We start from the raw sequence: 18089 nt of genomic DNA on the forward strand, positions 1-18089 counted from the left end.
GGTAATGAAGGTGTATGTGTTTGAGAGCTGGGCCTTTGGAGCTGAGTGATCCACAGTCTTTACCTCTCCAGGATGTTAAAGCAGACTGTCCTACCCTGAACCTCTGTGAGGCGAATTCAGAGCAGAGACGTTACATGACTTCAGCTTCTTCTAACAGTGCAGGGACCAGCTGAACACTCAGCAAACCCCTGTGCAAGCAATATCCTATAATACAGATAAACCAAACCTGCAACTTTTGATTCCATTAGAGCAGAGGGCAGTGGTAGCTGGTGAATGCCTTGAATCCCAGCACTTGGGAGACAGAGGCAGGCAGATTTCTGAGTTCAAGGCCAGCCTGGTCTACAGAGTGAGTTCTAGGACAGCCAGGGCTACACAGAGAAAATTCTGTCTCAAAAAACCAAACCCAACCAAAAAGACAGAGAATTGTTGGCACAGGTAGCTAACAATAATACACTATGAGTAACTAATCCCTGGCAAACATATGAGGAATTCAAGCTTTCTAGAGCAAGGTCCCTGTGGCGTGCTATTCTCTGTACCTGTGCCATAATTTTTTTCCAGTCTAAGGTTTTACCTGAAATTTGTATATTAATTAAACAGAAAAGACTGGGCTCTTATGATGTTGAGAAGTCTTTCAATAAAGATGACCCTCTTTTCTCTCTTTCTATTTGTTTCTTTTTAAGACAGGGTTTAAAAACCTGTGTGTAGCCCTGGCTGTCACTCTAAAGATCAGGCTAGCACTGAACTCAGAATATCAGCCTGCCTCTGACTCCTAAGTGCCAGGATTAAAGGTGTGCGCCACCACAGCCTTGAGATGACTCTCTTTAAAAAAGTTTATTTTTATTTTATACTTGTTGGTGTTTGTCTGTGTGAGAGTGTCAGAAACCCTGGAACTGGAGTTAGAGACAGATGTGAGCTGCCATATGGATGCTGGGAACTGAACCCAGGTCCTCTGGCAGAACAGACAGCGCTCTTAACTGCTGAGCCATCTCTCCAGCCCCTAAGATGACTCTTTAAGAAACCTTTGACTTGGGGCTGGAGAGATGGCTCAGTTCTCAGAACTGATTGTTCTTCCAAAGGTCCTGAGTTCAATTCCCAGCAACCACATGGTAGCTCATGACCATCTGTAATGGGAGCTGATGTCCTCTCCTGGTATGTCTGAAGACAGCTACAGTGTACTCATATACATAAAATAAATCAATAAACAAATGAATCTTTTTTTAAAAATGACCATCAAAATAAGAATTCAAAAGAAAAAGCAATGGTATTCCCTTGTAGGAGGAGAGCGTGCAGGGCAGGTACTGGAAACTTTTCAACTAAGTTGTAGTTCAGCAGCTTTTAAAATTTTATGTTTATTCATATTTTTCAAAATATATGTACATAAAAAAGGAAGATTTACAACAGGAAAGATTGCCTTCCATGCAACACCAATCCCAATGCCTCATGATGGGACCTCCCAGGTAGGAGCCAGCACTGCAGCCCATTCCCTTCCGTCCATTCCCAGCCATGTGCAGCTGTGGGTCCCAGGAGACACGTCAAGTGGAATGAGTCTCAAACACACACCTCCTCCTCTGGCAGCCAGAGGATAGATACATCAAAAAGCATAAGACAATTAAAATATTAAGTGCCACAGGGAAGAAGAAATGATAAGCAGAAACTGTAGTTCTCAAGTAGGAAGCTAGTACTATTTTACACAACCTCACAACTCTAAACAAATACAAATAAGAAGAGGGCCAGGTAGTACAGCTTCACTTGCTTTTCTCCCTCCTCTCTTCTGTTAAAATATCTCAAAAAGGAAACCGTTCACCCGATATCAAAAGTTCTATGGAAAGAATGGGGTGGGGTGGGAGTTGGGGCACACGCACAGGTGAATCTGAAAACTGGTCATTTTAGCAAATTCTGTCTTATCATTTATCATTTCTACATTAGTAATGGGACTCTCAAACAGGGACAACTCATGCCCCAAATATTAAAAATATATCTAGACATTTGATCAAGAATATTCTGTCATTTTTGGTAATAAGCAACACCAGAAATCAGATTCCATGTATTCCTGTACTTCCCCTTCAGTCCAAAACCAAGTGGTGCAGACAACTTGTGCTTGCTGTTAAGGGAACAATGCTCTGGGCAGCAAAGCGTGCTTGGCAATTGGTCAGAGTGACCAAAGGAGAGGAGATCTTCAGAATCTATGGGATCGCAGAGACTGGGGCTTCTTTCCCAAGTTTAAATGTCCCCGGCTCAAGCTGGAGACTGGTCAGTGGAGTGATTGACAGGCAGGGTTAACCACCCAGCACTAGCAAGTCTCCAGGCAGGAAGCAGTGTCTTTCTACAGTGCTTCTGCTTCATCTTTACTTCCAGCACCAGACCTGTAGGTGCTCACTACAAATACATCTTTGTAATTGTTCAGATTAACTTGAAGGAGGAAAAAAATTACCCCAAATCAGATCACAAAAAGAGAGAATGAGAGTTGGGGTTAGGATGAACAAAGGAAGCAGGGCAGTTACATAGTTCAGTGACGTCCAGGATTATGGCAAAAATTAAAACAATGAAGAGGCAGGCACTGAGACAGCGCCTAAGCTAACAAATGTCTACACTGGTTTGTTTGCACTCCTTCCCACAATGCTCATATGGGAAGAAAAAAGTAAAAATTAAAAGCATTATAACTAAAACAAATGCACACTGACCTTATAAAATAAGATTTTGAATTCAATCATGATACCCTTTTTCCTATAAAATTTACTTTTTTGTCTTGAAAGACTTCTTCATGGCAGATCTGCCCTTACTGGGTAGTTTCGCTTCCTTTCTTGCATTGGCTATGGGCTTTTTGGAGGAGCTCCCACTAGGCTTCTTGATGACTGAGGGTGAGGGTCTGGCTTTCCTGGCAGGAGTCTTGGCCTTGGCTGGAGCTTTCTTAGGCAGCGGCCTCACTTTCCCCCTCTGGGCAGCAGGGACTTTACGCGCAGGCTTAGCCCCTCTCTGTTTTGTGGATGCCATCTTCCCTTGGGACTTGGCTGGTGTTTTTTTCTGTAAGCTGTGAGAACAAAAAGATTAAATATATCACTGAGTATAGGAGAAAGTCATTTGCCAGAACCAAGCTCCTTTTGCTTAAAGAGATGTGGCTTATATAGAAATCACTATGTTAAAAACAGAAATTTGACTTATTTCTCAACACAGGCTTCAGACAAATTTAACTGATTCCTGGAAATCTACAGCTCATTCCCTGGGATAATATGGCATTATTTTTCTTTGAATAAATTACAAACATTTCTATTATGTTTGAGCAGAAAAGACATTATGTATTCACACTGCCTGAAGTTCAGAGCCCTTGAATGTTCAAGGGAGAAGATAATTTAAATGTTACTCAAAGAATGTGAGAAGAAGGACCTTACGTGGTTAAAACGCGCTCCTCTCCTTAGCCCCGCTTAGGAGCCATGTTCTGATGATACCAGGCACACTCTACAATGATCACTCTACACTGACCTATGTCCCCAGGCCTGCTTTTACTTTTTGAGATGGGGTTTCAATAAATTGCCCACACTGGCCATCAACTTCCAATTCTGCTCCAGCCTCCTTAGCTGGAATTACAGTCCCAACTCCACTTTCGGCTCTGAGGGATTTAGTATCTGTCTCAGCAGACCCCTCCTATCACACCTCCTCTTGGGTGGTGGTTCTTCATCCTCGGAGTCTTCTGATGATTCATCTTCATCCTCATCTTCATCCTCAGAGCCATCTGACTCTTTCTTTGGAAACAGAACTCCTGGGCTAAGGTAGGGGAAAAGTAAGACATCATCTTGTAGGATGAGGAGAATAATGTGAACTTAGATGCCTGCCACCGGACACATCCAATTTTATTCAGATTCCCTCAGAAATGTCAAGTTAGACTACAAGTATCTATTTAGAATTTAACCTATTTTGAACATATGTACAAAGTCATCATAAATCTAGGAAGCTTCATGTTTTAATTTCCTTCCTCCCATCATTTAGTAATACAGATTGTCACCATTTAGTAAGTAGTTACTAATCTTCTGCCATGTAGATCTATCTCTCCCAGATACACAGCAGTGAATGGTCTACAGAACAATAACCTTGTTTTGCCTTCACAATACTGGCAGATAACTATAAGACCAAAACTCTTCAACGTTTTAAACAAATCAGGAAAGGATTGTATCCCCTAAACTCTTTGTAAACTTTTTTCTATTAGTATTTCCATAAATTAAAACATGTATATGACTACTCAATTTATTATTTAATGTATGAAAACTTAAGTATAACTTCAACAAAGTAATGTCTATGTTTTTAAAAATAATTATGTAACAAAGTGTCAATGCAGAGTTGCTAAAGCACGATCCTCATGGCACAGGCTATGGCATCTTACTAATAAAGCATAAGTGAGTTCCAGCACCAACACACAGAAAGGTATGCAGCTAAGAGCTTCATGTATGCTTCTGTTCGACAGTTAAATATATCATGAACAGGAGACAGGTTTTCAAATAGAAGTTTGAAGAAGGCAGAGTTATGATTCGTGGACAAGGTCCAGGTTCTCCACATCTGATTTTCTGGGTGATTAATTAGTATTTAATTCTCTTGCAATCTGACTGTTGCTATTTCTTAAAAGGATAAAGAATGATCATGGAATGACTGTCCAAGAACTGGCTACCCAACAGCAATGCCAAGACAGCCGGAATGTAGCTCTAGTGAGAACCTTTTGGTAGTCGTTATTTTCAGATAGTTCCAATTCAGGGTAGCAGGAATGAGGCAAGCTATATTAGCCCAGGCTTGGAAGCGGGCAGCAGACTCAAGTGCACAGTGGCCTGTGCTTCACTGAGGGCACTCACCTGGGGTAATAGGGGAAGCACAGCTGGAAGGTGCCACTGAACCCCTTCCCAGAGATCTGCTCCAGCCACCCGTTCTTCTCACATTTCTGCAGAGTTTTTTTCAGCAAATGCACTTTACAAAAAAATTCAAGAAGGAAGAAAATGTTTATATATTCAGATTTGGTCAGTCAACCACCACTAAATGCAAACCATGCCAACTGATCACAGACACAAACTGGTATAGTCCTTTGTGCCTGACTGAGTTATTTATAATTAGTTCATAAAACAATTATTTTGTGCCAGTAAATTTGGCTAGGTATATTGAAAAAGTAAAAGGAAACATTAGAATCCATTGAGTTAAACACATTTTTTTCCCACAGAAAAAGTAAACAGGTATTTAGAATGAAATAACTGCCTTGATCTAGAGGTCAAGAGTCTTGTTTTTGGGTAGGTAGCACATAACTGGTTAATAACAGTTGTGAATCTAAATATTTCATTTCCACTCATTCAAGCATCTGACATGTAACCTCTGGTTAGGCAGCAAGAATCACAGAGTCATCTTAGCACACAAGAAAACAGCAGACCCGCAGTGTGCATCTGAAACCCTAGAACTAGGAGTTGGAGACAGATTCACATGCACATGAACACACTGACCACCTGTAATACAAAAGAAGCAAGCAGGATTATCAAAATTAAAATAATTTAATTAATAAAAGATAGGCTCAGATGGGCAGTGGTGGTACATACCTTTAATCCCAGAACCTGGGAGGCAAAGACAGGTGGATCTCTGCGTTTGAGGCCAGCCTGGTTTGTAGAGTGAGTTCCAGGACAACAAGAGCTACACAATCTTGAGAAAAAAAAAAATCAAACAAAACAAAACCCCAACCCCTTTAAAAAATAAAAGACAGCCTCAGTATAATTGAAAATGAAAACATTACTAAATAGGCTTCTTGGCTGGTTGTTGTGGTGTGTGTATGCCTAGCTACTGGAGAGGCTAGGGCAAAAGGGTTTCAAGTACAAAGTCAGCCAGCACCCACTCCTCTAGAGCCTCTTCTCTGTAGCCCTGTAGTTCTTACTCAGGGATACGCCTGCCTCTGACTCCTGAGTGCTGGGATTAAAAACATGCGCCGCCACCACCAGGCCAGCCAAGGGGACTTAATAAGACTCTGCATTAAAAAAAGATAATTCTTTTGTTTGTTTGTTTTTCAAGACAGGGTTTGTCTGTGTAGTCCTGGCTGTCCTGGAACTCACTCTGTAGATCAGGGTGGCCTCAAACTTAGAAATCCGCCTGCCTCTGCCTCCCAAGTGCTGGGACTAAAGGTGTGCGCCACCACTACCCGGCAAAAAAAGATAATTCTTTAGGCCAGGTGTAATGGCACATGCCTTTATTCCAAGCACTCCGGAGATATGGTGGACTGACTGCTGAGCTAGAGGTCAGCCTGGTTTGCACAGAGAGTTCCAGGTCATCCAGAGCTGCATAGTGAGACCCTCTCTCATATAACAAAAACCCACGCGCTTCCAATTATAGTTCTTTCATTTTACTGAGATAGGCTGTTGCTTTGTTACCAGGCTGGCCTCAAACTACTAGGTTTGAGTGATCTTCTCACCTAAGCCTCCCAAGCACCAGGAACAGGACTTGGGACAAGTAAGGAGCCGTTAATGGGACAAGTACCAGTAGCATGAACTATCACATACGGCCAAAATTTTTTAAATATACTAGTTTGTAGTTTCTGTTATTTACAGAATTTCCATATTCTTCATACTAAACCCTTGCAGTCTAGTAGCTCTCAATAAGATGCCAACTTTGCCCCTCTCTACTAATATGTGAGAAAATGGCGCTAAGTATTGAATGATAGACTAGTGTCTAATTTCAAAGCACTACTTTGGATAAATGTAATTTACTGAGACAAAAAACATCTTGCTATAGGGCTTAAGTCAATAACAACCTCTGATTTGGAGTCGTTGCAAATCAACAAGAAGCCCCACCAGTAATACCAGTAACCTCACACTTGAAAGGCTGAGGCCTACGGAGTTTGAGTTTCATGCTAGCCTAGGTGAAACAATGAGACATTATCTTAAAAATGAAACCTGTAAGGGATGGAGAGACAGCTCAGCAGTTAAAACGTGCTTCTGCTCTTCCACAGGATGTGAGTTTGATGCCAGAGCTCATGTTAGGCTGCTCACAGTCATCTATAGCTGCAGCCATAGAGGATTGAATACTGTGCGCTTTCATCTCTGCAGGTACCAGGAGATACATTCTCAGGTGGCATACATTCTCAATCTCTCCCTCTGTCTCTCTCCTTCTCCCTCCCTCCCTCGCCCTCGCCCTTCCCCCCTCTCTCCCTCACACAGGCAAACAAAAACTACTAAAGTTAACAGCCCTTTAAAATGCATAAACATCAGTCTTGGTCACTCCTCAGTGACTGATTACTGCACCAACAGGAGCAGCTGTCCTCCAGGAAAATCCCCTCTAGCCCCAGTTAAGCGCTCACAGCTCAGCCTCTTACTTTGATAGTTTGAGTTGGTCCCTGGGTGGTTCTCCAGGACATACTTCTTCAGAGCAGTGGTGGAGCAGGTCTTCGGCTCATTCATGGCAGCAATGGCAGACAAGATTGCATACTCCATCAGGCTTCCACCAAGCAGGGGTTTCTCCCCCGATTTCTTCAGCTGTTTTCCAAGGAGGAAGAGAAAAGCATCAAGACAACACTCTCCCAAAGCAGGTCAAGACAAGACTCCTCTGCACCAGGTGGGTCGGAGCTCCTGCATCAGCACAGATATGTTTTACAATGAATTATCAGGTCAGGGACTTTCTCTTCCCACTCACCAGGTTTTAATTGAACTGAGGAGTCCCAACCCTCCTTTGGGTCTTTTCTTCTTCCATTAACCTCTCCAACCCTCCTAAAACAGCAACAGATATTTTGAACCCAAAGGGACTGACATCTTTATGCCTTGTGCCATGAAAACTATCTAGGGGATCATACAATTATATGGCCCAATTCTAGGCTGAGACTAAGAAATAAAGATCAGTAACAATTAAGCTGGATATGGCAGCGCACGCCTTTATTACAGTACTTGGGAGGCAGAGGCAGAAGGATCTATGAGTTTGAGGCCAGTTTGGTCTACAGAGTGAGTTCCAGGACAGCAGACAGTCAGGGCTCACAGAAAAACCCTGAGAAAGAGAGACAGACAGACAGACAGACAGAGAGAGAGAGAGAGAGAGAGAGAGAGAGAGAAAGAAGAAGGAGGAGGAGGAAGAAGAGGAGGAGGAAGAGGAGGAGGAGGAGGAGGAGGAAGAAGAGGGAGGGAGATAAGGAGGGAGGGAGGGGCACTCAGAGAGACAAACAGACAGAGAGAGATAAGTACCAATTAGCCAAATAGGAAAAGAAAATGGGAATGCTGTATAGTATTGGGTTACTTATTTTTTGAGACAGGGTTTCATTTGTCAAAAAGTCTGCCTTCAAACTTGTATGTAAATATGGCTCATTTAGTAGGCTGCTTGTCTGGCATACATGAAGCCCTATGTTCAGACATCAACACCCCATAAACCAGTGATGGTGGCAAATGCCTGTAACCCCAAGACTCAGAAAATAGGAACAGAAGAATCAGAAGTTCAAAGTCATCTCAACTATATAGAAAGTTCAAGGGTAGCCTGATTACCTGAGTCCTTGTCTCGTGTAAAAAAAGTAAAAAGAGATGAATTTAGAAAAACGATTTCAAGTTCTCTGTTTGACTAGGGACTCTGATCTGCAGTAAAGAGCTCCTAACAAATGCTCCGTTTTTAAAATGGGCAAGAGTTCTTCATAGACCGATTTCATGAAAGAAAATGCAAAGATGACCAGTGTGCACAAGTAATGTACTTGGCATCAGTAACCATTAAAAATGCCCATTAAAACCTCAAGAGAGACCACTTCCCCTCTACACGCTGGACTAGAACGAAGCCGACTAACAGGGCTGGTGATGACGATACAGAGAGAGCACAGGTCCTGTGGGGTGTGAAATCGTGTGGTCCTGCTCACAGTGGCTAGCAAGGCTACTCTTAGCTACTGACTTCACTCAAGGAAAGCCCGTATTTACACAAGGCACACTTACGCAAACGTTCACAGACAGCACACATAATTAACTAACGTAGAAACAATCCAAATATGCAACTCATGCATGGATAAACGAGGTATGGATACAAGCTATCACAGGGATAAACACATGGATAAACGAGGTATGGAGACAAGCTATCACAGGGATAAACACATGGATAAACGAGGTATGGAGACAAGCTATCACAGGGGAAAATTCAGACATTGTGCTAAGTAGACAGGGCAAATACAAAAGGACACCCAAGGAATAATTTCTTCTGTATGAAATGTGAAGGGTCAGCAGACCTTGTAGGCTGTCTGAAGCTAAGGGTAAAAATTACAAGTGACTGCAATAGTCACAAGGGATATCTCCAGAGTGGCAGCAGGTCCCAAAACGTAACTTTGGAGACAGTTGTACCACTAAAAATTCACCAAAACTAGGTTAATCAACAAAGCTGCTAAAACAATCTACTATTTACTGAGTTTTGGTATAGTATCAAGAAGTAATATCCACAAATATCTGAAATCTGTCTTAGCTATCTTTATTTATGCATAAGGCTGGCCTTTTCATAAACTGAAAAGACACTAAATAAAAAGACACTAAATAAATAATGTCTTAAGGTAAGACATTAAAAACATTAGCAAAAATGTAAAAAAGTGTTTCTCTTAACCAATTTTTTGAAGTCATAGCTATTTTTCATGGAAAAAAACATTATTTACCATGTAAAGGGTCCAGTGTTATCAAATTTTGTTTGTTTTCTATTTTTTGAGATAGTTTATTGCCACCTATCTATGGCAGTCCTATATTCATTCTGTAGACCAGACTGGCCTCGAATTCATGGCAATTCCCCTGCATCTGCCTTCACACTGTAGGATTAAGGCAGGAACCACTGGTTACTAGATTTTTGTGTATGGGTGTCAAGCAGCCAAGGCTGTCTGTGAGCCCTACCCCACCATAGAGCCGAAAGGACTCCAACGAGTCTCCTGCTTCTACAGCCCAGCACTCTGCACCCCAAGGGCTGCTTACGGAGTTAATGTAAAAGCCTTTCCCACCACTCAGCAGGCAGAGACAGACCTGAGTCTAAGGCCAACCTGGTCTGCAAAGTGAGTTCCAGGATAGCCAGGGCTACACAGAGAAACACTGTCTCAGAAAACAAAACAATGTAAAATGTCCAGTTTTTCCAATACTTATTATTACATTTAGTTACTGTTGGGTAATTATGTGGACACACACACCCATGACACATGTGGAGCTAAACTTTCAATAGTTGCTTCTCTCCTTCCACCACATGGGTCCTAGGGACAGAACTCAAGTCATCAGACTTGAAGCCAAGCACCTTTACCTACTGTGTTATCTTGCCACTTCTCTTTATTTCTTGAGACATGGCCTCTCTAATGAAGCTCATGCTGGATTTGAATCTGAACTCTTCCTACCTCAGTCTCCTGAGGCCCGAGATTACAAGTGCCTGCCACCATGCTGGGTCCTTAGTTTCAATTTCTAATTTAGTAAACATTAATAGATGTTAACACATAAAAAACATTTTTTTTTAAGTCTTCAACAGTTTGAGAATAAAAGAGGTTACTTGAGAACCAGTTTGACAAGCAAGCCTTCAGCTGCTAACCTGGAATGTTCCCGAAGCGCCTTTGCCAGTTATCTGCTCTAACTGGCCTCTCTCTACTGCTCTCTGCAGAGCATTCTTCAACAACTGGGGCCTGCAGAGTGAAATAAAAACAATGATAAATATATCAATGAAAGAAGACTTGCAGAAATAGACCTGAGGGTATTTATAGATCTAAAGTTGTTAAAAAGACAAAAAGCGGAACACCAAAACGCAGGCATCCTGGACAAGCAGAACTTCTTTCCTCCTGAGGAAGCTGTTACTGAGACACACACACACACACACACACACACACACACACACACACACACACGAGTCCTCACATATACAAATTTTCTAAATGCCAGAGCATGCTGAGACCCTGGACCTTTACCATCAAGACTGATGAAGGCCCTAAACATTGAACAAAGCAGAGACCTGGGGTCTTACTGTGTGGCCCACGCCACACAAAGAGTTTGGCTTTCATCATACCAATCAAATTCATGGAACATGTAAAAGTACTTAAGGAAAAAATAAAAGGGCAATTTTAGAGATAAATGACATGTCCTGAGGAACAGCACACCCGAAGTTGACCTCTGGCCTCCACATACACACGTACAAGTGGGCTTGTAAACCCCACGTGTGCACATCCAATCACCTCACAAAGGAAACTGAAGTAGTAAGGATTCAGTAGTAAACTGAATCCTGCAAACATCTTAATATGGGAAGCAAATTTATGCTGTTGCACAATAATGACAGGGACAAAGCAATTAAGGCATACCCACTGTGATGACACTCAAAATATAACAAAAACCCTGTGATATATGAGATCCTATGTTTTATCTTTTTAAAGATTTATTTTTATTTTATGTATGTGAATACACTGTTGCTGTCTTCACACACACCAGAAGAGGGCATCGGATCCCTTTAGAGATGGTTGTGAGCCACCTTGTGGTTCCTGGGAATTGAACTCAGGATCTCTGGAAGAGTAGTCAGTCTTAACCACTGAGTCATCTCTCCAGCCCCCATGGGATCCTATCTCAAAAAAAAAAAAAAAAAAAAAGGAAGGTTGTCAGGACTAGGAGCTAGCTGAGAGAAGCAATATGGCTTTACAGAACAGAAAGGGGGAAAGAGCTTCAAGAAAAGGGATGGACTCAGTTTTTCAGTCCATTGCTGTCCAGAATGCTTCAACCATTCAGAAACTGTCTGAGGTGGTTAGAGCAGGAACAGAGGGGCGGCAGCAGCAGTGTACACATCACTGCATAAACTCACAACTGAGCAACTGTGACAACCGAAATGATTTGGTCTACATTTCCTGAAAGGAAAGCCAAGTGTACCCACCTTTAAGATCAGCTCTCATAAGGGAAAGGCAGGTGGATTTCTGTGAATTCAAGGCCAACCTGTCTACACAGTGAGACCCTGTCTTGTGTCCTCGTGTCTGTCTGTCTGTCTGTCTGTCTGTCTGTCTGTCTGTCTTTCTCTCTCTCTCTCATATACACACATTCTCTCTCTCATACACACATTCTCTCACACACACACATTCTCTTTCTCTCTCTTTCTCTCTCTCTCTCTAAATTACTCAGAATTTTATGTTTAAATGATAAAGATAGACTATATAAGTTATTAAGCCTTTTCCCTTTAAGGAAGTTCTTATTAATTTATTTTATGGGCACATGTGTATAAATAGATGGCAACATGAAGAGGCAGTTCTCTTTCTACCATGTGGGTCCTGGGGACCACAGCACACTAAGGGTAGGCTTGGCAGCAAGTACCTTTACTCACTGAGGCATCTCCATGGCCCCTATTTACTATTAAATAAAACGTGAGCTATCACAGCAAACAGAAAATGACTATCTAAAGTTGATAGAAGAGGGTTTTTTAAATATTTATTTTTATGTCTACTCATTTTTATGCGTGTGTGTGTGTGTGTGTGTGTGTGTGTGTGTGTGCGCGCGCGTGCGTGTTTATGCATGTCTGTCTGTGCACCATGTGCCTGGTACCTGAGGAGGCATAAGGCCCCGTGGAACTAGACCACTGTGCGCTACCATTTGAGTACTGGAAATCAAACCTAGGTCATCCAGAATAGCCAGCACTCCTAATGATGGAGCCACCATTTCACCCAACATGAAAGAGTTACAGGGACTGTGAAGATGGCTCTCTGGGTGTGGTGGTCTGAATGGCCCCCACAAGCTCCTATGTTTGAAATCTTGGTCCCCAGTTGCTAAACTGTTTGGGAAGCATTAGGAAATGTAGCCTTGTTAGAGGAGTCCACAAGGGTGGACTCTGAGGTTTCAAAGGACTGGTGCCATTCCCACTGTCTTTGCTCTGCCATCATGGAGTCTAATCCTCTGATCTCAGAAACCCAATTAAGCATTTTCTTTTGTATGCTGCCCTTGTCATGGTGTTCTGTCACAGCAACAGAAAAGAAACTAAGACAATGGGTAAAATGCTTGCCAGGTAAGTATGAAGATTGAAGCTCAGACCCCCAGAAACCATGTAAGAGCCAAGTGGGTGTGGTAGTCCACCAGTATTCTCAGCTTACAGGAGGCAGGGGGAAAAAAAACAAAAACAACTCTTACAGCAAATTAGGGAGCCAGACTAGCCAAAGGATTCAGTGGCACAATCAAGACAGACTCTTAGCATCAACTTCAGACCTCTGTATGTGCACATGCATCTGAACACACAAACACATGCCCCCATACATATTCTAAATGCGCATGCACATTATGTTCTACAGTGTGGTAGTACACACTGTGAGTCCATTACTTTAGAAGTGGAAGCAAGAGGATTAGTAACTCAAGACAATCCTATTACATAGCAAGTTTGTGGCCAGCCTGGGCTACATGAAACCTGTCTCAAATCAGTCCTTCTACAGGAAGGATTGATTCAATACTGGTTCAAAAACATTTTGGGGTGAAGGAGCTATACCTATACTGAATACACACTTTCCCCTTACCATTGTTGCATACATTATAAAATCTATTAATATAACATTTATATTGGGCATTTTAAATGTTCTAGGGAAGATTTAAAGTATACCAGAGGACAAGACCAACTCTGCAGGACTATAATACCAGCAGCTACTTAGTGAGCTGAGGCAGGACAATCACAAGTTTAAGGCATGTCTAGACAATTTAATGCAACAATGTGTCAAAATAAAAAGGAAGAAGAGGAGCTATGTATGGTTGAGGGGTAGAGGCTTAGCAGCATAAGGCCCCAGCTTCAACGGCAAAGCACATACAGAAGCCAGGAATAACTCTACAGCTCAGGAGGCAGAAGAACCCTCAAGACTAAGTTTGATGGCAGTCTAGGCTACACAGTGAGTTCCTATCTTAAAATTAAAAACAAAAGAAATCACACAATCACACAAAAAGTCATGCACTGTATCTATTGCTCACAAATGTATCACTATGTATCACTACGTCAGGCCTATGCTTGAGTAGTTCTAAGTCTTTGGTATCAAGGAGGTTCCTGGAACCAAATTCTGCACAGGTACTGACTGTTGAGGGACAGGTAAACTCTCTTAAGATCATGTAAGAATATGAAAAGAACCACAACAAAAACCCCTACATGTCACGGAAAAAAAAAAATGGAATTAAGATACAAAATAAATAAATAAATAAATAAAAACATTAAAAAAAAAAAAAAAAAGATTTAATTCTGGCTCACCCCAAAGAAATCCTTAAATATTTCATCTATGGCCTTTTTCAAGAAGGGGTTTAAGGGAGCAGCATGCTAATACCTGATGTCCACTCTAAGCTTAGGATAATACTGAGACACATATTTCCTGATGAGACTGTAGGAAGCTTCTTTAGGTTCACAGAGTCGAGTAAAAGCCAATGGGAGAACATCTTCCAGTTTTACTTGTGGTTCTGGATCCACTGCAGAGCCCTTCTTCTGCAACACAGCATCAAAAGTTACATCCTTACAGAATAGACAGCGGTCAGCCCACCTGCTACCTACAATTCCAGGGCAGCTAGGGATATGTCTCAAAAACAAAAATTATTAAATTTAATTTTAAATGTATTAACCTTTCAGAGTTGTAAGAATAATACAGAGCATCATGATTTTAATCATTGGCAAAGACAAATATTATTTCACGTTTTAATTTTGAGCCATAGTTTTGTTTTTGGTTTTTTTTTTTAAATCAATGAAACTGTGTTGTATGTTAGTACTTATAGAAATGTGAAGACAAGAGGGATCTGAGTACAGTTTGGGGTCTGCTCTGAGCAGAAATGTACTTATATATCTCGTTAGATTAAAATATATTTCACAACAAATAGTATAATTCATACAGTTGCCCATAACTCAACATTAGGCACTGAAGACCACAGCTAGCAGGGCTGGAATGCTAAGGTGTGCAAGCTGCTACTGCACTCACTGACGGGGAAATTCCTTACAGCCTCTCGAGGCTGGAACAGGAAGGCTGCACTTCCAACAGTGCTCCGTCCTCAGCGGTAGTAACAGTACTTTAACACGCCAACTGCCGTACAGACTTACCTTTCTGTTTTTGGATTTCTGAGGCGTTTTTGATTTTTGGACCACAACAAAACTGCCAGATGCACCTTTTCCTTTTACCTAAAGTAAATGAAACTGACGTTATTCCTGTAGTGGGTGTGTAGCGCCACACTGGATGGCTACAGAGCCTGACGTGAAAGCTAACGTGAAGGAATTACTGCTTATGTCTGCAAAGAACCAACACTGGAGTTGAGGAGTCAAGACCTGGGACACGACACATTAAAAAAAAAGTAATCTCCACACAATAGGAATCATTTTAATCATTGATGAACCTGTTAAGTACCAGCACAAAGAATACAGTAAGTAAATACTGTAGAATTAACTAGTCCTTGAGCTCTCCTAAGCAGAATTGACCTGTCTGACTAGCACAGAACCTAAACCCATGGCACTCTGCAGACAGAAAGAACCCCAGCAGCTCTGGGACTGTGATGAACTAGATCCTAGGACCAGCTCTTTTTGCTACCATGGTGCTTTTTCTTACTGTGGACTTCTGAAGAGTACCCTTGATGAGATAAAGTCCATTTATGTTTTAGAATTGTCATGACTTTTTCCAGGGCAGGGTGACCAGGACTTTATGCCTGCTCAGGCAAGTATTCTAGCTGGAGCTGCAATGCCTGCCCTAAGCTGTTCCAACTCCAAGGAATACTTTGAAGAACTAAGCAAAGTAGCCCAGATCATGCCTGAAATCAGTGTTAGTTCTACTCAGGCTTCATCTGATGTCCTTTAGCTCTAAGGCGGTAAAAGTTTATATAATAATCAGTTAAGGTGAGGCTACCAACAAGCTAATTTTTAAGTAATCAATTAAGTCAGATAAATTATATTTTAGAGCTAACAAACCTAACACAAAAGCAAGTTGTCTTCTGCTATGACAATAGTAGTATTCCCAATCTTGTTATCACTTTCAGGGCTATGTAATTTCAAGCATATTGAAATTACAGTCTCTAAAGACACAACCAATAGTACAACAGGCAGAGAAAAAGCACACCACTGTATAACCTCTATTAAGAGTGACCTGCAGGGGGGCTGGAGAGATGATAGCTCAGTGGTTAAGAACACTGACTGCTCTTCCAGAGGTCTTGAGTTCAATTCCCAGCAACCACATGGTGGCTCACAACCATCTGTAATAAGATCTGATGCCCTCTTCTGGTGTGTGTCTGAAGACAGCTACAGTGTACTCATATTAAATAAATAAAATAAATAAATCAAAAAAAAACAAACAAACAAAAAAAGAGTGACCTGCAGAAGGCTGGAGAGCTGGCTCAGTGGTTAAGAGCATTGATTGCTCTTCCAGAGAAGCTGGGTTCAGTTCCCTGCACCCACATGCCAGCTCACAACTGTTGCAACTCCAGAGACAATGACACAGACATATATGCAGGCAAAACACCATTGCACATGAAATAAAAATAAATAAATAAATAAATAAAGTGGTGGTGTATACCTAGTACTCAGGAGGCAGAGGCAGGCGGATCTCTGAGTTCCAGGCTAGTCTGGTTTACAGAGTGAGTTCTAGGATAGCCAGGGCTACACAGAGAAACCAACCCTGTCTCAAAACAAACAAACAAACAAACAAACAAACAAATGAAAAAAGTGACCTGAGGCTCACCTGGTAAGACTAGGTCCAGCTGAATTATTTCAGCCACAAAATAAGGATACACAACTATTGTTAGAAATGGCCTTAGCACAGCTGACACATGAAGTACTCTCATGTGGCGCAATACCTGCTTGATGACTCCTCTGTTTAACTCTCTTTTCAGTGCTTGCTTAAGCAGATAGCCCCTTCTCTCCAGATCCAGAGAAGGGTACTTATGAATGATGTACTTTCGAATAGCAACCACTGATGCGCCACTCTTCTGGAAGCATGCCTGTATCAAACCAGACAGAAGATGTTAGTCATTTTTGGTTAGAGACTCTGAATGGTTTTCTAAATGAGTTCTTACAGAGTGAGCTTAATGGTAAAGAGGCAGAGGAATGGACAGTGCTTCAGTTCAGTCTAGTTAGGCTTGTAAGGCTGTGGAGAACAACACTAACAAGTGCTTCTGCAATAATCTTTTGTTTTCCTGTAACAATCTGAATTTTTCAAAATCACAGGAATCACTGGGTATAGTGGCTCACACCTGTAACCTCACCACTCAGGAGTTGGAGGTAGGTGCAAATGCAAGGTCAACCTGGGCTACAAGTAAGACCCTGTCTTTAAAAACCAATAACCACCAACACCTAAACTATAAATATCCTAAGAGTAAATGAAAATCCCTTTTCCACTTTAATTCGAGCCTGTATTTATAAAAGTGTTGATTGTCAACTTGATAAAATCTAGAGTCACATAGAGATAGGCCTTTGGGCATAACTGTGAGAGACAATCTGAAGTTAACTGATGTGGGAAGACTCTTCTTAATTGTGAGTGGGGTTATTCCCTGGGCAGGACTCCTGGGCTATATAAATAGAGAGGGGACTGAGCAAATGCATGCATCCATTGCTCTTCCTCTGTCTACAGATATAAAGCAACCACCTGCTTCTCCCCACCCCAACCTCCTTTTTGAGACATGATCTCTCGGTGTAGTTCTGTCTGTCCTGAAACTAGGTAGAGTAGGCTGGCTTGAATTCACAGAGATCCACCTGCCTCGGACTGGTAAGCATTGGAATTAAAGGTCTGTACCACCACACCTGGCATGACTACCTGTTTCAAGCTCCTGCAGCCTTGACCTTCAGTCTAAGATGGGCAGTACTTTGAACTGTGAACTAAAATAAACCCTTCTCTGGTGCTAGAGATGGCTGAGCAGTTAAGAGCACTTGTTCATCTTACAGAGGACTTACGTACAATTTTGACTCATATGGCAGTTGACAACCACCTGCAATGTGACCTCTATGGAACTCAACACTCACTTCTGGCTTCTATGGGCCCTAGGCATGAAATATGGTGCAAATAAATACATAAAGGCAAAACACCCATACATAAATATATAAAATGAATATATCTTTAAAAAATACCAAGCAGTGGTAATACATGCCTTTAATGCCAGAACTGGGAGGCAGAGGCAAAGGCATCTCTGAGTTCAAAGCCAATCTGCTCTACAGACTGAGGTCCAGGACAGCCA

The 18089-nt window shown here is 41.8% G+C and overlaps 1 protein-coding gene across 5 annotated transcripts in view; it reads right to left on the reverse strand.

The window, feature by feature from the left end:
- Positions 1-1330: 1330 nt before the first annotated feature.
- Positions 1331-18089, reverse strand: part of Hp1bp3 (heterochromatin protein 1 binding protein 3) — a 28305-nt gene continuing 11546 nt past the window's right edge. For all 5 annotated transcript variants that reach the window (XM_034501935.2, XM_034501937.2, XM_034501938.2 and 2 more), the window contains 8 exons: positions 16716-16859; positions 14980-15057; positions 14222-14376; positions 10504-10594; positions 7319-7478; positions 4833-4944; positions 3649-3759; positions 1331-3028 (listed from right to left, as the gene is read on the reverse strand). In XM_034501935.2, the coding sequence (XP_034357826.1) occupies positions 2734-3028; positions 3649-3759; positions 4833-4944; positions 7319-7478; positions 10504-10594; positions 14222-14376; positions 14980-15057; positions 16716-16859 (1146 nt within the window). In that variant the 3' untranslated portion in view covers positions 1331-2733. The remainder of the gene's footprint in view (positions 3029-3648; positions 3760-4832; positions 4945-7318; positions 7479-10503; positions 10595-14221; positions 14377-14979; positions 15058-16715; positions 16860-18089) is intronic.

The sequence above is a fragment of the Arvicanthis niloticus genome, chromosome 5, assembly GCF_011762505.2.
Source record: "Arvicanthis niloticus isolate mArvNil1 chromosome 5, mArvNil1.pat.X, whole genome shotgun sequence".
NCBI lineage: Eukaryota > Metazoa > Chordata > Mammalia > Rodentia > Muridae > Arvicanthis > Arvicanthis niloticus.